The 20,523-nt window shown below is 45.7% G+C and overlaps 2 protein-coding genes across 2 annotated transcripts in view; both read right to left on the bottom strand.

The window, feature by feature from the left end:
• Positions 1-8,993, bottom strand: part of NFKBIZ (nuclear factor of kappa light polypeptide gene enhancer in B-cells inhibitor, zeta) — a 16,187-nt gene extending 7,194 nt beyond the window's left edge. Inside the window, exon 1 of the mRNA XM_010567326.1 lies at positions 8,893-8,993. The gene's annotated coding sequence lies outside the window, so the exon portion shown is untranslated. The remainder of the gene's footprint in view (positions 1-8,892) is intronic.
• An 8,342-nt stretch (positions 8,994-17,335) lies between these two features.
• Positions 17,336-20,523, bottom strand: part of NXPE3 (neurexophilin and PC-esterase domain family, member 3) — a 19,969-nt gene continuing 16,781 nt past the window's right edge. Inside the window, exons 6-7 of the mRNA XM_010567331.1 lie at positions 20,206-20,412; positions 17,336-19,298 (exon numbers count right to left, since the gene is read on the bottom strand). Of these exons, the coding sequence (XP_010565633.1) occupies positions 18,748-19,298; positions 20,206-20,412 (758 nt within the window). The 3' untranslated portion in view covers positions 17,336-18,747. The remainder of the gene's footprint in view (positions 19,299-20,205; positions 20,413-20,523) is intronic.

Raw genomic sequence — 20,523 nt, forward strand, 5'->3', positions numbered from 1 at the left:
GCGGGGCCAGGGGGGGGCGGGGCTCGGCGCTCGCCCCGCCCCGCCCGTGGTCCGCAGTGGGCACCAGGCAGCGCCGGAGTGGGGGTGATGATGGGGATGGGACTGATGGGGATGGGGCTGATGGGGATGGGGTTGGGGCTGACGGGGTTGAGGATGATGGGGATGGGGGCGATGGGGGCGATGGGGATGGTGTTGGGGCTGACGGGGTTGAGGATGACGGGGATGATGGGGATGGGGGCGATGGGGATGCGGCGGGATGGGCAGGATGGGCATGGGGAGGGGGATGGATGCCACCTCGCTCCCTGTCCTCCAAGATAGCCCCTGGAGGCCTCCGGCAGCTTTTGCGGCCCCCGCTCGCAACCCCTGCAACCCCAAATTTCCACCCTCTCGTGCAGATGCGGAGGCGGAAACCACGAGCATCGCCCTCGGCCTCCCGCCGCTGCCGATGCAGGCTCGCGTCCCCACACATGCGCGCGTACCCCTCGCCCCAAGGGCGACGGCGCGGGAGCATTCGCCCCGCTCCTGCCAGGCCTCGGCTCTGGGGACACGGGCTTGGGAGCACGGGGATTTTTTGGTCCTGTGCCTCAAGCTGGCAGCAACCAGAGCGAAGGGGAACGTGAGCAGTTACTCACAAAAGAGATGAGTCATCTCTTTTCTTCTGTTATCGGAGCCTGTAGTAGGCAGGGGGCAGATGCAGAAGTTATTTTGGTTTTAGGTTGCACCATACTGCGGTGGCAAAGCCTCTCGGTTGAGGCCGGCGGGGAGAAGCAGGTAAGCAATACAAAGCCGAAACAAAAAGTGGGCGAAACTGTGTGCCTGCGATTACTGTTAACAACGCTACTGAGTTATTACCAATACTCACAGGGGAGACTTCTCAGGTTTCTACTTTTCAAGCAAATATTTCTGCTTTCCTCCTTTCCACTGAGGTCACCACCTTCTAGAATACGAGCCTGCAGTTTTGTCCACGAGGTTGCGATTAGGACGTTTTTAGCACCGTGGCTGCCCCCAAAAATATGTAGTAAGACAACACGGTATTTCTAAAGTATATTATGCAAATTGGAGGTCTATAATTTAGGTTATTATACATGTTTTAATTGTGTTAAAAAACATGGGACAGGTGCAACGTGAAATTATATTAATCTGCCCATGAGGAGGCAAGAGGGCATTACTTTATATTATTCAAATATTTCTTCCGCTGTCAGGTGAAGCAAGGGTTTCACTGGGAATTAGCTAGGCAGTTTTCTACTCCAAAGACTGTTGTTATACACCATAGACGGAATTTATGCAGTCACAGTAAAATTTGCAAACGTAACCCATAGTATGAAATCAGGTACCAAGTAGCGCCAGAAATAGCACAGTCTAATAAAGGTAAAAACTCACTTGCTCCCTAATCAGCAGCTATCTCCCAAGTGCACCTTCTCCTTCATTTAATGAACCTCTTTATGCAAGGGAGAATTTATGAAATCAGGCCGTATGTTTTAAACACGCAAGGAGATGGTTCTCTGTTGTTCTTCAAGCCTTAGATCTCAGTTACAATACCTTAGCCTTAGGTAGATGCTTTTAAGTATTTCCTCGTTGGAAAGCGCTCGCTGCTCAGAGATCCCTTAGCCCCCGAACTCTCTTTGCATGCTCCGTGGCTGATGGGAGGACCCACAACCCGGCTTTCCGAAAGCGGATCCGACTGATCAACCTTTGCATTCTCATCCCTGCCAGGTAGCCCGGAAAGCCGGTCATTTTAATCTAGCCAGGAGGATCTCCAACTACGGCAGCAAATGGATCTTGTCTTTTAACGAGCAAATGGTAATGTGAATCTGAGAAGTCTATAATCCAGAAAATTAGATTTGGCATCAGAGTTGCCTGCAATTCCCTTGAAAATGTCAAGATTAAATGTGGTTTTCAAACCAAAAGTGGATTTCTGTCATGGTAGTCCTACTGTGTCGTGGAAGGTCCCTAAAGCACATACAGGCAGGGACAGACAGCGCCTTTGCCCTTGCTATTCAGTAACAATTTTGGAATGGATTTAATTGAAGATCAGTCTCAACGCATTAATGAAAACTGTTCTATAAAACAATTGAATGAGGTTTTTGTCTTAAAGAGGGCGTGGAATTTCTTTTTCTCTTCTATTCCAAAGTTTCTACCCTCCTGCAGGCTGAACTGCTGACTCGCTCTCCTTTTACCAAGCAAAACCCACTTCGGCCAACACTCTGATACCTCAACTGGTACTTGTTTCATCAGCGACATCTTATTTATCAGGTCATTTGGCATAAATCTACTCCCAGTCAAAGCAGATTAAGACAAGTCTAATTCCACCAAGCTCTGTAACAAAAGGCTTTTTGAAAAATACACACACCCATCGGTTGCACAAGACGAGCTGGCTCCCAGCAGCCTTATGCTCTCAAAGTGCCTCCATGCAAGTGACTGGTAAATTATTGCTACATCTACAAATTGTAATTATTAATGCTGCAGACCTTGAGCATTTGTTTTTCGGCCCAAACACTACGTAACATCTGTGGTGACCAAAACCCTGTGAGGCGTCTTCAGCCTAAGAAAGTTCCTCCTGGGCTGGGTGGTGACCAAAAGCGCTTGTCACCTCTTCTCCTGACGGGGAACCCAGCGCAGCCCGTACAGACAGCGACAGACTGGGGAGAAGGGGGGGTCAGCCAGGAAGGCACGGCGGGGCTGGGGTATCCCGCTGGTTTCAGCCCGCTTTGGCCTAGCTGTAATTCAGCGCAACCCGTCAACATCCAGAGCCGGAGAAGGCTGCGAGGCAAGCGCGGTGGAGGATTCCTCAGCTCCCCCAGCGCTGCCCTCCCAGGTTTTTATTGTAGCACCTCCATTTAGTGGGGTGTATCAATAATGCCAGCTAGCGGCCAGTGTCAGCAACATTTGTCCTGAAACCTCTCTTGCAGGCACCTGCAAATAGTGAGATGTGCTTACCTTGGTATCTCAGGCAATTGCAAAAATAAGAAACAAAATGCATTGGTTTCTGAAAGCTCTGCTTCTTCCCTCACTTCAGAACGCAGCCTGGGCAAGTATTGTGGAATTAAAACTAGTCAGTCTTGGTTTGGGTTATACCGATATACTTGATGACTGAAACAGCTTTTGAGAGTGCAACTTGTGCACACCCATGAACTACTTTGAAGGGATCTGAAAATTCAGTTAAGACCAAAAAAAAAAATATATCCTGTTGTCTCGAAGCTTGCACTCACTGGTTAGGGGTCTCATTGCAAAAGCCAGAGAGGTTGAAAGCCAGCCCCTGAGACTTTCACCACCAGCTAAACACCTAGGCTAATCAAGGTCACGCCTCTCCCTTTTGCTATCCTAACCAGAGCCAGCACAGAGAAAAGACGCACTGGACCTGCTGCGCTGGGCTTCCCTCTGCGTTAGAGCTCCAGTAACTCTGTCCTCGTTACAGGGAAACAGCTGAGCCACTGCACTAAGCCGAAGCAAAATCAAGATGCCTGTTCAGTGTTGGGGGTTTCTCTGTTAAAACAGACTTCCATCTTTTCAACACCCTTTTTAATTGTAACCATGAGATTTTCTCTCACACCTGGGCCCTCATACTGAGAAAGCATTTCAATAATGACAGCAGAAATTCAGACTGAGGGAGAAATTTTGCTGCCCAGCTTTCAGCCGTCTCTGGTTTATCCTTTCTGACACGAGGTTTGCAGCCTGAGCTGCGACGCCGTGGGGCAGGGGACTTGTGGGCCGTCCTGCGGAGCGGCAGCAAGGCAGCCGAAAGAAAACCTCTGGCAGAACTGCCTGTGACCAGCCCGGCAAAGCCCACACGCGGCGTAAGGGAGCAGCGGGGGTACCAGGCAGATGGGTTGAGGACTCTCAGCTCGGAACGGTTGGGCTGCAAAGCTCGGGCAGAGATCTGTGTGTGCTTGCAAAGACATCCTCCCAACACGCTATGCCATCCCCTATAGCTTTGTAAGTCATCACTGCCGATCTAATCCCTGATGTAACTGGTCCCTACCTCTCTATAGTCAAACGATATTGCCCCACAGTTTATTGCTGTAAGGAAAGGGCTAGCCTTTACAGCATCAGTGTGCCCGCACTGCTCCGTCCCTGGGGCGTGTACTGAGGTGAATGCTATAGGGGATGTAGGCTTTAAATAAATAAATAAAATGTAAATAAATCAAGTGCAGAAAATGGAGCTTCGCCTTCCCTGTAGAGCAGCACGTAGTCACTCTGCCAGGCACGCAGTCCCTCCTAACCGCGAGCGAGGAACATGCCAGGTGTCGGAGCAGCCCACGGTTCAGCGGGTACGGGAGCAGAATAAACACCTCTCATCGGTCCACCTCCTAAGCAGCAGCGTGGGACAAGGGTCAGCCTCTCGGTAAAGCGGCAGAGCACAAACTACTAGCAACAAGAACTCGGTTTTGCAACACTGGAGCAGTATAACCTTTGTGGTATTTCTTAAACTGGAAATAAAAATGGTGGTTTACAATCCAGTTGCTTAATGCAAGTGAATATTTGCTGCATGGATGTCAAATGTTCCTTACTCTCCAGTGGGTGTAATTAGCCTCCTGCTGCAGACTGTGAGTCGAGGTGTGCGAACACCGCCGCCACACCTCTGTACCCTAGCAGCATCGCCACGCAGCACGCAAACGCCAAGCCATCCAGCATAAAGCTGGGTTTGCCTTTAGAATAGCATCGAGAAAACCAGAGGTAAAAGCTTAGTAACGCTTCCACTCCTAGAGACTGTTCAAGATCAATACCTGTGTTTGCTTTAACGGTTTAGGCGAGCACACGTCAACAGGTTGGAAATGGTCCATGACACCGTTTTGCTCTAAAAGCCAGTACAGAGGAGTCAGTGTTTCTTCCCTCTTTGCTATACTTGTATTGCTACATTTTTCCTAGACATTGGTCTCTAAGACTGATGTTCTGGGATTAGCCTGAACTTCAAAAGGGGGCATGTATAATTCTTCATATTAAAGGAAAACTCAGACTATTTATTTAACATATGTCTTTTGGGGCTTGTTCCTTTGATCCGAAGAATGCCCTCAATTCTGCTTTTTTCTCCCAGGCTGTTTGACATTTAAAAAAAAAAAAAAAGTGGGTTGCTCCAAAGTAGAGACTTTCGCACTGTGTATATAAAGCAGCTGAAATAAGTACAGAGGAAAAGAAACCCCCAACCCAGCAAGTGCTACAAAGCTGGCTAAGTGGATCTGATTTCTGTACAAGTAAACAGTTTCCCTGTACATACACCTTGTGTTTGTGGACATTCCTCTCAACGTACTCACTGCCCTGGTTAGTCATGTTTTCTTATAAGCTTACCTATCTCATTAGTTCATTAGCGCCTTGCAGCAGGAATGCATGGCTAAGAAATACACACACCACTGATGTCACAGTGTGTAAACAAGGAGCAGAAGGCCGTTTCCCCATAGCAAAGGGCAATGTCATATGTCACCTGTAAAGGATACTGGGTGTACATAGATGGGGTAAGTGGTGCACGTTCTTGGCTTGAAATATTTTGCTCGTGACAATATTCTGGTTTAGAAGAGGAGTTACTGCAGTTTCTCAGTGCTGTTAAGGAGTCTCAGTGTAGGTCTGAAGGAGTAAGCATCAGTTTTCCTCATGACTGATGCTGAAGACCTTTTTCCTCCTAACTCAGGTGACTCACCTGGGCCAAAACCTGTCATTCTGAGCCCACATTAATTTTATTTTCTGCTGTCAGATGCAGGAGCCTGTGCTGTAAGCACAGCAGGTGAATTAGGCTCCAGCGGACTTCGATTTCAGTCTTCCTACCTTCCACAAACAAGGACCACTTCAACCACCTGTAAAACGAAACCACTTTCTAGCAGGGACTGCAGAGCTGTCCCAATGCAGCATTGCCACTCAACTCTTTAGTACAGGAATGGGAGGAAAATCTGCTTTATCTCAGTGAGATTTTAACCCAGAAAAATAATGATTTTTTGAACTGCAAATCTACCCAGGACCCTGCTTTCCTAGTATCTCAGTTTATGTGCAGTAATGGGTAACCCATCTAAGGTTAATGTTGCCATACATCCAGGCTTCCCAAATATGTGGTTTTCCGCTCAAAACCAGAAAAAAATCTACCTGCTTCTTGGACGTGGCAAACCAGTCACATCTACCAGACAGCAGATGTAAGCGGGCTGACCAGTCCAGAAATCCCAGGCACAGCATCAGCATGCGTGCAGATCACCTGTGCTGTGGTTGCATGGCAGGATCGACACCTGCAGGAAGCCTCAGCACTGATTTGCACAATCCTACACAGCCTGTGAACACACCATCAGCTCAAGGGTGCAGATCAGCGCGCAGGAAAGCCCAGGCTGAAACAAGACAACCACCGTAAAAGACACTTGTACCATGTTAACACTGCAAAGATCATTGAAGGGAATGCCCTCGTGTTACGTCTTGATCTTATTTCACTGTGTTTTCCAGCCCATAGAGTTGAAATGCCTTCAGTTCAGACTTCCATTCACTAGAAATCCCAGCTTTCAAAACACATGGCAGTCTGACTTTGGGAAAGTCCTGAAACTCAGCTGTAGAGCTGTCTTCCATTAGTCAGACAAAAATTCAATAAACAGGAAATTTTCTCATTTAAAAAAGCACCTAAACCAAGGCAGCCAAATAAAATCTTATTATGGTAGGGAAAATGTTAGGTTGCTTCCAAGCAGTGGAACAAAAACTTTCCTGGTGCTGGGATGAAGCGCATATACTAGGGCAGGTTTTATCTTCAGTTAAATGTGTGCTGGGACAACTGGGACAGCATTGCTCCATTTATGGGTCAGAATTTGCTGCCACATAAGTCTCAACCACAGCTGTCCTATGTCTGCATAAAGGATATTAATATCTTGGAAAGGATACTAATACCATGTTCTTCCTTGCTTCTACAGACTTAACAGCCAGTTGCTACACATTTAGAAAGAAAGCCATGACAGTAGTGGCAAATTTACAATAATATGTAAATCATGCACGAGTTAGCATAAAACATCAAGAAAGTTGGAAATAAACTCTTTGATTTGGTGGGGCACGGTGCAAAGCTCTGTTCCCAGGCGTTGGCTCCCTCTGCCAGTTCTTAGCTGGGAAAAGGCACCAAGTGAAGCCAGACGCATCCTGTCTGACAGGACGCTGCTCTTCACAGAAGCTGGCCCATGGATGTTTTAAGTTTCCTTTTAATTTCCTGCCAATTTCTTAAGAAGAAAGCAAGAGTACAGGCAGCCCTTGTTTCTACCTTGCACATTTTGTCTCGGGAGCTTGCGACTGGGAACGTGACAAGTCACGCCGGGGTTTCTCAGCAGCACTGTCAGGACTGAGCGTTGCTGCCCCAAAAAGCTCCGGGGCTGGAGGCAAAGCTAGGTCAGGCCACCCAGGCTGTGGCAAAAGGCAGAGCCAAAGGGAGGGATGGGGCTGTGCCCACCCCCCCGCTGCCCCGGGCAGCCCAAGGGTGGGAAGGGAAGCTTCCCAGGGCCCAGGAGAGCTGCTGGAAGCCCGTTTCCAGCAGCTGGTTGATGATGATGACGATGATGATATCCCAACCGCCGTCTCCGGGGCGGCAGCAGGGCTCTGGTGCAGAGGGCAGGGTGCAGGGCTGAGGCTGCTCGGCTGCCCCAGACAGCCCAGGGCTCTGCCGGTGCCCGGCCCCCGGAGGCAGAGGGCATTTCCTCCCCACGCACACCCTCCTCCTATCTGCTGCCATTAAACGCAATGGGAAACACGTGGCTTGCTGTAAAGAAAGTCAATAAAAGGTCTAACTAGCCAAAAAGAAATCACTTGCCTCAGGAACCAAGCTGATACGGGAGTTCCGTTTGGAGCAGAAATCTGGCCGCCTTCTCCATGTCCCTAGGTGGCATTTGTCCCTGACTGCTGGTCACCCAGTCTGGCTGAGCGAGAGCCCAGGGTATCACCCTTTCTCTGTTCCCTGCGTGCCTCCAGGCAAGCCACAGTGTCCCAGCTGAAAACACCTGGCTTCCACCGAAAGTACTTGCAAGCTACCCATCCCCAGCCATACATAAGTCTCTGATGACACCATGCTGCAAACATGCCCCCAAATCTGGGGGGTCTAAAATCCAGACTGCATTTCATCCTCTGCAAGAAGCTTAGGGCTGAGATGCCTTCCTTGCCTGCCAGATACGGGCACAGGTAATGAACCGGGGTGCTGCATAATCAACCTCGTGTGGTAAGCCAGAGAAACCCTCACCAGGCGATGAAAAGAAGTTTATGGTTTGGTTTAATAAAACCCTTAGCAGAACAAATTTTAAAGCAAAGTTTAAGTTCATTAAACTTACTTCTTTTCACTCCCACAGATTTTTTGCTAAATTATGAGAACGTAGGGGTAGATCCCTATTTTTATATGTTTCCCTGCGTTGTCTTACACTGCACCATGACAGTTTACTCCTGTCCTGTTGAAGCTGGCAGGCTTGTATGCTGATGATGCTCTGCTATTCCAAAATTACTGATGACCTGCCAGGAAAGAAACTGTAATCAAGATTATACAAAAAAAACCTGCTTCCACTAACAATGTTTCTTCCATTCAGTGCTCTCAGAGCTTAGCTTCCCATCCATCCATCCTTCCTTCCTTCCTAACTCTGGAAAGCTACTATTTCCTCCCCTAAAAAAAGAAGATTGTTTCAGAGAGAATTGCCTAAAACAGCTAAGCTATTTAGGGGTATTTTGCCCCTAGATCCACTCTGGACTTTCAAAAATCCCACCATTCATTGTGGTTTCTTCACATTTGGTTATTAACCGTTACCTTCCCAAAAGCCAGCCATTCTTCTGTACCCAACCCCAAAACACACACAGACAATTATAGCACAAGCCATTTGGAAGGCTATTAGAAGTAAAAAAATAATGAGAAGCCAATATTGTTCCAATCAATTACAGGTTTTAAGCAATAAAGCAAATAAAATGAGAATATTGTACCTTCATGTCGGAGGAGTGAAGTTAGAATTAGCTCTACGGAAAACAAGCCAGTTCTTTGCACCCCACTGGCAACTGATCGTTCCTTATGGCCACGTCTGTGTGAATGATTGAAAAGTTCCTCTGAGGTTTAACGGTATGAAACAGAGAAGCAGCAGCAAGGAAACTTTTTTTTTTTCCCCCCTCCCTCACAAAAGTCCTGCTTACTCTGGCTTTCTGGTCACAGAAAAAAAAAAATTATATATATTAAAAAAAAAAAAAAAGACACCCTAAACAACACTCCCCACCCCCCCAAGTTTATCACAGCCCCAGGCTGAGTACCCACAGGGCTCTTTTTGTTGCAGGGGATCACACATGGCTTATCTTTCAGCCCTGGTTAACCGAGGAGGGGGGGATGTTATGACATGTGAGAGGAAGCAGGAGGGTGGAGGAGGAGGGTGGTGTGAGCATGGCTCCCTGGACTTTTTCTGCGCAGTGGAATTTCCCAGGCGGGGTAAGCCCTGGCAGGGACATTCCCCTGCCAAAGAGGCTGGCAGGAAACCCCAGGCTGGCGTAACGCTGCCAAAAAAGGGTCTAGAAGATGCTGATGCGAGATTCACGGCAAGAACAATGACAAAGGGCCGTACACCAAAGGAGAGAAGAGAAACCTGCAGTGTGCAACACAGCGGGGTTTCTTTCCTGACAGGGTCAAGTTCTCCTCCTTGCCCACCTCCTGCCTGCAGTGCTGCCCGTATGGCTGGCAAGCAGTCAAGCTGTGTCTCGTAGCCTTCTTCTGACTTGGCACTACAGGGTAACCTGGGCAAGCAGGTCCCTGCGTAGCAGTCGCATAGGAAGCAAGAGAGATGCAGTGTCCTACAGATAAAAAAAAAAACAGGTCCAGCCTTTGGGAGGTGAGGCGGGGCAAACACTTCTCCTTGGTGACTGCCTGGATTTCAGTGGGATTTTGCACTCAGAAAGGTTGGAATGAGTTTCATGGCGGGTAGCATCAGTTAGCGTGAAAGCTCCGTACAGCCAGAAGCCTGATTAAAAAGGGGGAGAGGCGGGGGGGCTGAGGGGGGGAATAGTACTCCCCTTTATCACAGATGTATCAGATGTAAAATAGTCACCTGCTCCAGTAGATACGATAACCTTCAGCATGGAAGTTTCCAGGATTTTCCTAAAAGGTGAGCAGATCCATTTGAATCATACTCCCTTTTTTCTCCTTTCAGCAGTGGCACGGGCCAGGATTCACCATGCTTATCAAACATGGTGAGCAAGGACAGGACACCCAAATCTTCTCAGAGCAAACACCTCCTGGCTTCAGCCCCTTTCGTTACCCCTTCCCAAGCACAGTTAATGCATAGAGATCCCGGCGGCTGGCACCAACAAGGTAAAAGCACTGAACTACTCATCCCCCTGCCCGTTGTGTCCCCAGTGCCTCCTGCACTGGAACGTAATGTTCAAAACAAACAAATAAAAACCCCTCAGACTTTACCCCCACCCTCGCCCTGCCTCAGCAAGCTGCAGGAGGGAGGTAGGAGAGAACATCTCCTTCCCAAAGGTGATCATTCTGAAACCCTCGCCCTGCAGGCAGGAAACGCTGCGTGGGCTCCATCTTCCTGTTCGCAGATGTATTATATCACTGGAACACGTTCAGCTGGTAATCTCGATGGGCTCAATACTTTTCTTTGAAATAAGGGCGGTTTGTTCCAACCGGGGCTGCTATTCGATTGTTTGCTGGCCGAAGGGCCGCCGTGCCCTCGGTCTTGCCTTACGCACGGCAGGGCAGAGCCCTGGCCAGACCCTCGCCCCACGCTCTCCCGCAGCAACCGTGGAGCAAAGCGTGCTGCCGTCGGGGACCCGAGAGGCCTCTGGGTGCCTTCACAAGGTACCACGGTCTCTTTTTGCAAAGCAGGGAGGCTGCAGCCCCAGAGGGGCACGGAGGGCCCAACACCAGGGGTAGTAGGAATAGCATCTGGAGCCCCATCCAGCTTCTCCACCCTTTTTTCCTCAGGTGTCACTGCCTCTTGAATCAGGGCAGCTCAGGTGTTCTGGCTCCTAAAGCCATGGGGGTCACTTGTTATCAGCTGTAAATGCACCGGAGGTCAGCCCCCTCCTGGGCACCCACCCACCTGTGCAAACAGGCAATCCCTGCTGCAAAGAAAAGGAAAATCCACATACGACAAGAAACAAACAGGAGGCGCAGAAGGGCAGAGTAACAACGCCATGGCCAAACAGCTGGTGTGTGGTAGGGCAGGATGAAAAGTCGTGACTTCAGTCAAAAATCAAAATATCTACTTCTAGCAATATTGGTTGCACGGAAGAACGGGGGCAACAGGACAGCAGGAAGAAATTTGTTGACATAGAGAACCTACATTTCAAACAGCAGATATGAAATTGTTAGGATTGGAAGATACACGTATATTGGATCCATTTTACAACAATGTAAAATAATTGTAATATCTGCTTGTTACTGGAGCTCTTGAACTTTTTTCATTGGGTTTTTAAGACGGTATCTTTTTTCCATAAAGTAACTTGTTTTTTTCTATTTTTACTTATCAAAGCAAAGGCAAAACCAAAACACAGCAAAAGCAAATAATAATAATACAAATATACAGGGCAAAAATGATAAAGGCAGGCAGAAAGAGAAGAAACCATTAGAATGAAGAGACAGCTAAGGACAGAAATAGCTGCCTCGCCAGCAGCAAGCAACGATTCCCTGAGAGAAGCTGATTCAGGCAGAGAAAGAGGGCAGGCAGGACTGGAAAGTGTGACTCACCCGGCCCAGGGAAAAACAGAGGGTAGAAAGGAGTGGCAAGAATGGAGCCCAGGATGGCAAGGGGGGGGAAATAAACCTGTGAATTTGCCATGGTTCTTTCACTGCAGGTACTTTTGCCATGCCTCTCACCTGCTGAACTCCAACGAGCACATCCCACCTGGAAACTTTTTTGCAACGTCCTTCAGTGTGCTGCCATGTCACAGCAGAGCAATAGTACCTGTTGTATAACTAGTCCTGATCATTGCAAACAACCCGCAGCAGAGATTTAGAGTGAAAAGGGAAAGTCCTGTATCAGGCTGAATCAGAAAATAACAGGTTCGTACAGAGGGCCCAAGCATGAGGGCACCGGGTAAAAAGCACTTGTCTATTTTCAGAGCTGACCAGGGAAGGGAGAGAATAACAAGCGGAGGGGCAGGACAAAATGTTTAATGGGTGGCTGAACCAGGGAACACTGACTGCCATAGCATGGTCTTGCTGTGATACCACAGAGTCTGCTAAATTTTCCACGTTGCAGGAAGAACTGACTTGAGATGGACCGTTCTATTCCAGTAAAGTTTACTCCTCTGGATTCTTTTGTGACTTCAGAAAAAAAAAAAAAGAGATCGGATTTAAAAGAATATTTAGGGCAAAAAAAATCATCCTCTGAAGGACAGTCTTAAGCCAGCCTAAGAGTTACAACATCTATGTCATCAACTGAATTTCACTCTAAAATGAACTCCAAGTAAAAGAGCTTCATCCGGTGGTGTTGGTACCTTTGTTTTCAAAACGCAACTACCCAGGAGTTAGAAAACAAACCACCACCGAGACTATTACGTTGTGGCTTATGTTTTTCATTTGAGAGTCATCCCAGGCTCTTTTTCAGTGCCTCAAAGCCCTCTTCTGGCCACATTCATTAAGGATTCACTACTCTATTAAGCCCACACGAGCTGACACAGCCAGGATGTGGGGGAAGGCATGTTGTACTTTCACTTCGGTTTAGTGATGTGCTCACTCTGCATCTGGGGCTCATACAAAGTAACTCACACGCTCTTAATTCTTTAGTGTCCTTCCACAAAATCCCTCTCTCCCATTCCAGGCAGAGAAGAAGCTCCTGTGCAATTCACCATGACAGAGTCACAGAGCAGACCAGCTTATTTCACCCCAAAAAGCTACTGAATATGCCCACGAGAGGCTAGTAACACCAACAGTGAAGGAGGACATGGTAATTTGGACAGAATTTTAGAGAGTCACTGCCCAGATATGAGCTAGGTTACCTTACATGAAAGTTCAGATCTGGGTGACAAGCACTGTGGTGAATTAACATTTCAGGAAGGACTCAAAGATCCATTTCCCTGATGGCAAATACATTGCTCTTGCATTGTAAATAGGACAGCTAATGTTGGAAGTTATATAATACCTTGCTAATTGGGGATGCAGTGCTAAACCATGGGATGAACATAAGAAACCCCATTCCAACCAGATCAGAAACGAGGTTGTCTCGGCTCTTCGCCAGCCCTGGTGAGCCTCCTGTCCCTCTGTCTGGTGGTATGAGGCTCAAGCCCCTTCCCTGCCAAGCACTTGTGCCATCTCAGGCGAGCTACGTGCCTTCTCTGAGTCATCACAGGCTCCGAAGAGCACATGACACGCGATGAAAGCCTGCCTGTGCACCCCTCCTTATTCTGGTTATAAATGCTTTGGTTTTGTTTTAAAAAGTTCCCCACCTATGGTATCTGTCACATCTACAAACGTGTGAAAACCCAATATACATGGCTTCAAGCCAACTATAAGCAGAAAGTTTGGAACGGTACCTAACATGATTGCTGTTGGGAGGGAGCAGAGGAAGAGGTGGGTGAGCAGCCTGGGTGGGAAGAAGCGTTCCTTTTTTGACACATTTGGAGAAACATAGGTATGTATATTTCATTGCACTATATCAGAGGAGTGACTGTCCCACACAATTGCTATTGCCTTCGGAAACCTCAGGATGACCAAATCCCCAACCTACTTCCTCTCCTTGGTGTCACAGAGCAAGACCTTTGCACGCTGTCCTTCCTTCGACCCCATCCTACCCTTTTTGCTTCCCCTCTCTTTCCTACCTCTCACTTGCATTTCCCCTTTAAGCATGCCTGGGGCCTGACCTCGCACCACGCTGAAAAGCAGCTCGTGCTTTGCAGCCTTTCTCCTCCATTTTTGGCTAAGCGAAAGCTGACGTAGGTGGGACACGATGGCAGTACGCTTCACTTTCAGTTTCTGGAGCAAAATGCAGGGAATAAGGTACTTTGCCCTGTTACTTCGTGGCTGTCAGGTAGCATTGGCGAGAGCAGGCTGGGCCAAGAACTCGGCTCTTCATTTTGGAGGAACGTAGGAGCAGGACCCGAGATCACACCACTGGCCGTTGCCTCCTACCCTGCCTCCTTCAGCGGTCACCACCGAACAAGGGAGGGAACAGAAAAGCAGAGCAAACACTTAGCAATACTGCGTCAGTGTACTCTCCTAGTTTCCAGGAATTTGTAGTTCAGGACTTTTCCCACTCAAACAGGCTATTTTTGGCTGTATACATAGGAAATCAGCACACAGGACAATGCACCCTGCTTACTTCTTTCCCAGCTGTGAATTCTGGCTACAACCTAACTCCCAGGCAACCCGGTAGCCATCGCTCCACTCCACCACCCTGGCTCTCCAGCCATCCCAGAGGCTCCCCGGTCTGTGCCGCGCAGCCGCTCTCTCCCTCTCCCCGCGACCCTGCAAACGCGGCTCTTGGGCTCACGCGGCAGCAGCCGGGCAGCGTAGGATGCCCTACAGCCCTTGAACGCACCGACTGACTTACAGGACAGACCTCTTCTCGATTCTTCTTCCATTACTTAAAGTAAAATCTGTTTACAAGCTAGAGAAGCAATGACCACGCTCCATCTCCTCCGTTCTTCACACTGCTTTTTTAAATGATGTGGCTTAAGGACTTCCCCGTGGCCGGATGCGTTGCAAAAGCTCTCCGAGAAGGAAGCCTAGATTATGTACAAGCTTTTATTATGTGTCAGGCCTGATACACCGACAACAGGAAACATCAGTGTGCTTCGGCGCTATGTCTCATGCCAGGCTTGTGCTGCCTGCACAGATCACTCCCCTCCAAATACACACCATCAGAAAAAAGAAATAAATCACTTTTTAAAGTGAGTTTAATCTATAAACCATAGATTAAAAGATATTCTACCCAACAAATGAAATAGTTTAAGTAAACTTGCCCTCTTTATTAGGAACTTCTTATTCTTTGAGCTTTTTGGCTATTTAAATTGTTTTTCTGATCACATCAGGAAGTAAAAGACATTAGAGCCTCCTTTGTATTGTAAGCATTTCAGTAATATACATGTAACAGAAAAAAACCCTTTGAAAACAAGTTCTTTCTCTAACACACAGATGCAGAGCCCTTTACTGCTACCAACAGATAACAAGAGCCTTCCAAACAGCCTAAATATGTATGAGTAGGAACTAAGAATGAAGTGATCTGGACTTCATGAGCAAGTGCTTTATAAATTAAATGCACTTTTTGATTGAAGTTTTTTGCTATTACTTAAACTGTCATAAGTGGAACAGTGTTTTAACCCACACTTCTGCAACAAAACCAAAGCAAAACCCCAATACCCTCAACCCTTCCCAGGAGACAACTTCAAATCTTCGTTTTTGTCATATATACATGGAATCATCACCTGTAGTATATAAAAAGTAGTACAGACCCTTCTAGTAAGCAAAGTTCCCATTTGTAAATACTTACCTCTAACAAGTAAAACAATGAAAAATGCTAATTTGAATCTCATAAAGCAGAGCTGCGATAGTGCTGTAAAACAGATGAAACTAGAAGCTATTGAAAACTTGAAAAAAGGGAAACTTCTGCTTTTTATTCTCACTTTTCATCAACAATTCAACTAAAGTTTTTACTAAATTTCTAGAACGAAGAAATCAGCCTAACATGATATATATGAGAAACAAGATTCTGAAAATATCAGGTGCAGAAAATCACCGTGTATTGGTCTAATCTATAAAATGGGGGTTACTTATTTTATAAATAAATTGCTCTGAAATCTTCTGATAAACACCATAAAAATACAGTCGTCTTCACTGGGATTTGAGTGAGCTGGATTTTGAATAAAGACATTAAAGAGGAAAAAATATCTCTCTGTTGAAAGGTTAATAATCAAAAGACTCAGGACAAGAATGAAAATATCAAAAATAATACAATTTCTTCCCTTCAAGTGAAGAAAATGGAAAGAAAAGGAAGACAGGGCTATCTCATTAAATAATTTTTTATGTGTAAAGGAAAATACTTAACTGACAACTGAGAAATTCCTTTCCAGTCCCGTTTCATATCAAGTAATTTGAAACATAACCAACCTCTTAACCTAAGTCCCTATTAAAATCCATTTAGAAGCTTAAAGGTTTAAAGAAACCGATTTAAAAATATTTTATTGCTTCTATGTTTCCATATACAGTACATACACAACTGGTGCAACTGGTAACAAGACAAGAACAGAAATGAAAAATCATTTATAGTTCAACTGAATGATATATAAAAGCATAGCGTTCCCAGTCTTCATCTTAAAACATGAGTAAATCCTCAGTTTCTCCCTTTCTCCTCCCTCTCTATTCCAGAGCTCAAAGAAATGAAGTATTGGTCCTCATTGCAAATCAACTGGCAATTTCCCCTCAAGTTGATTACCTAGAAGTTAGTTAATCTGTTATTAAAAAATTAATCTAAACGTTCTACCAGAAGGTGATTAGACATCTTTGCTAATAGCAGTCCTGTTCTCTTTTCCTCAATTGTCAGAACATCCAAAAAAATATGTTCTTCTCTATCTGTTCTTGGCAGCTGACAGCAATACAAAGTTGCTGTTGAAGAGAGTAGTGAGCACTACAACATTCAGAGAAGAAACATGCTGCCACAACACTTTCACACATGATACGGCTTTATGACGAAAACCAAATGGTTAGTCCACAAATTAAGTAGTTTCCTTCAAAGTAAATGTCTGAAGTCTTATTTTCATTAACATTATTTGGATAGAATTGTTATTCAGGATGAAAGCCTTATACTCTACCTATTTTAAAAAACACACCTGGAAAAGATGAAAGGTCATTTTGCATTGTGCTGGTTTACCTTCCCAGACCTGAATTGGTGTGGTCTCTTTTCAGCAGAGGATAAATTTCCATCAACATATTGAAGTATGAAATAGTTACCTAAAGCTAATGTATGGACAGATACTATGTGAAGCAGTTGTCAGTAGGAACTGGCAAATTGGACCTCCTTAATTCTGATTTGAAAAAGTAAGAATAGATGCTATTTCAGTGTATGTGACTCCTACAGCCATTTTAAAATTGGCAAGTTTATAGGTGGATACTACTGATGACTCTTACATGCTAAAACCATTTATATTTGTTTTTAAAACAGTTCTCAGTTGTCCTTTAAAACAAACAAAACAAAAAACACTGTTCCTGTAGCTGGTAGCATTAGCTCTCTTGGGGCTCCAGCAGTAAGAGCACAATCCTCCTAACATAGCAGCAAACATGGCAACGAGTAAAACATTTCTAATATGAAGACATTTCAACTATTCTGCTCCATGCAACCTACCAATTTTCCTTATTAATCTTCTCGGTTTGCTCACAAAGACTCAACTTTGATATTCTCCTTAAGCATGATGAGCTTATTCAGAAGCACTTCACTACTGTTTTGACGCATTTCTCAGTAAAGCCACTGGTAAAGACTACCTTTGGCCTGAGTGGGACCAGAAATAAGACAACACGGAACACTTCTCTGCTGTTTAATTTGGGGGCTGAATTTAATCAAAACTTTGTTTTCAAAGCACTCCTAGTTAAAACTATAGACAGGCTCAATCAAATTAGCAGCAGCAAACACCATGCCAAGAGGCGCAAAAGCCACCAGCTTGCACGCTGGCAAAACTGCAAATATTTACCAAGCATCTGTATGAAGGGCAACCCTGTGTGTGTTTGGCTTTTGGGTGCAATTTTTTTGACCTTTTATATTGGCAGCAGTGAAGCTCATGAATAAATGATAAAACTGCCAAACACAGAAGGGGCCTCACTGCATGGCCTTGACACTAGTGTGTGCCAGTTACTGTTACCCATTGCCAAACATTGTCAAGTGCATTCAGGTCACTTTACTTCTCCATACAGACACAATGTAGGAATGATGTACAAGAGTAATTACCAGAAGCCCAGCTTTGCAGGAGCGTAACGGAATAGATTTATCTTATAGGGAAGGGAAACACTTTCATTAGTAAACACTTCAAGCTTCAAGTAGGCAAGACTGCAACTTGAACTTGCAGAAACTGCCTGAGACAGTGCCTTCACTGAGGTCATAGTATACACATTTCTCCATTACAAATAAATGAAGAAGTAGACATTGTATCAAAGCTCAGAAGAGATTCAGTAGTACAGGAAACCAAACTAAAATACTGGCTATTTGCATTACTTAGCAGCCATCTGTAAACACCAAGGGTGCCTAACTAGTGTGCTCTATTAAATTTCAGCAAATTCTTGATGACCTAATACTATAGATATTTTGATTGTGCTTCCTTGATTGATATTAGTGATTTTGGTACACTTCCTTCATATTTCTAATTAGGACTTAGAAACAAGAACAGACACTGCTTCTCTGACATACAACTGGAAGGGATGTCCCTCAAACTCTAGAATGTTGAGAGAAAGACTGCTCCCAAAACCTTTCCCAGGTTTCACACACAGTTCTGAGCAGGAAGACCCTGGCAGCAGAATCAGTGTCATATGGATTAAATTAAGCATACAGTGCAGACAACTAGTAAAGCTAATAACCCACATAATTTCTTATTGAATCTTGTCAATTTAATTTAAGGTGCTCTCTAATAATCTCAGATATGAATGACAAGGTTGAAAGGAATCAACCTTGCAGGAAGATATGGCCTGAACAGTCAATTCTTCTTTACCACCCTTCACAGCTACCCAGTTAAGGCTGCCCCACTTATACTGCACGCAAGTACAATAACCAGAGTTCTTCCATACCATCCAGCTTAACTCGATAGCTCCAACAAAGAGCAACTTTACTTCGGCTATAGCAAAAGATGACGTAGGGATACCCACTTGTGCTAAGTTTGCAGAGGGCACACATAAGATAAAAATGCATCTATTTGATTCTTAACAATGACTTCTTTTGGGTGCAAGTTATGTGGCAAGTAATGAGCCAGAGACATCTCCCAAGCATCCACAAAGTGCACAGCAATTCCTGAGAACATTTTCCTCATGACAGAATCAAGCTGAAAGGAATACCAGTCACTGTTAAAGAGGCTCACTTCTGGCCCAAGCTCCTGAACATTAGCGGTTCTGATGATGATTAAAGTCTTGGGGCTGCGATCCAGCAGTTGAATAATTGATCTCCGAATGTTCCTCAGCCGCCGGATATACACTTCCACAGGGAAAGTGCTGAAGTGGGACCATATAGTTATGGCTATCACTGTGTTTCTACCACCCACTATGCCGTTCAGTTCATTGGCAATGTAGCGCAGTTCACTGCTGAAGACTGTTGAAAAGCGAATGGGTGGCCCATGACAGCGGAACTTCAGTAGGATATTGTGCTTCAGGTCCACAGACATGAAAGGGCCCACGTTTTTGGGACTCCCCAGGTTAAATTCCACTAGATCTGAAAAACCAAGAGCAAGCATTAGTGAAAGACGGCATAAGAGATTAAAACTATCAGCAAGATGCTAGGGCCACAGGGCAAAAGTAGCAGTAGATAAGGAAATCTGAACATAATTCTAAGAACTCTAAAAGAAGCAGATGAGTGTCATACATGTGCTAGCTGCATATTTCACAGTGGAGTTTATGGATGCTGAAATTTGCAAGACAGCACACTTCACAAGGCTGTCAATGCCTTTTCCACATTTCCCAAACTATTTTCTTCTCTCTCTCATAAAAAAGAAATTTTCCAAATAGACTCCTTCAGTCACTGTTGCCCTATGAATCCAGTGTTCACAGGAACACTTCTGGCAACTTTAGGACCCCATTAAATTTAAAGATGCCTTCAACTTGTAGGCATTAAGGAGTCTCAACATCTGTGTTCCAACACAATTTAACTGCTTTAGGGGCAAGGGAGGAATACCTAATTGGCTACTGAAATCCTGTTATTTAAGTTAAGGGAAATTATTTAGTTAAAATAAGGGAAACAAGAAAGGGCCCCAAACCAATCAATAGTAACAGAAGTCCTTTGCTACTTCATTCCGAAGTCACTCGTGTGAGTGGGATGCTGCAGGGCCTTCTGCCATGCCCCCTGGGTGGCCACCTTAACTCACAGCCACAGCAGCGGTCCTTACTGGTGACACGTTTTACAAGGACAATCTTGCAGATACCCTGCGGCCCCATCTCCAAGGCCTACGTGTTTCCAGCGTCTGCTCAAACATTTGACTAACTGCCTTTCTGCCAGGGCTTCTGATAAGGTCTCGTCTTTGTTTTGTCATTGTCATTCAGTAAGATCAGCTCTGTGTCCGAGATGTGAGAAATAAAGCTTTGCAAAAGTCTTTAAGGACAAAACCAAATTAAAGAAAAATAACCTGGAACAACCGCTGTCAGATATTCAAACCACTGCCTTATTGTAGAGTCTCCAAACAAGTGGATTACTTTCCCCTGTAAGCACTTGGTTATATCATCCGACTTGTTAAAATGATGGATCCAGTGCGTTCTGGGCCTCCACTGGTCTTCGTAGTAATAACCAGAGGGGGAAACCGTGGGACCTTCAGCTCTGTCCATACTGCTTGAATCTGGAAGAGAAAAATCCTTTAAAACTAGCATACATGACAAAACCGGCCTCCGTAGCCTCGACGGACACGCCGCCAGTGCTGCAGGACCTCTCCCCCCGCCGCACGCACGAA

Source organism: Haliaeetus leucocephalus, unplaced genomic scaffold (assembly GCF_000737465.1).
Source record: "Haliaeetus leucocephalus isolate CR32 unplaced genomic scaffold, Haliaeetus_leucocephalus-4.0 Scaffold228, whole genome shotgun sequence".
Taxonomy (NCBI): domain Eukaryota; kingdom Metazoa; phylum Chordata; class Aves; order Accipitriformes; family Accipitridae; genus Haliaeetus; species Haliaeetus leucocephalus.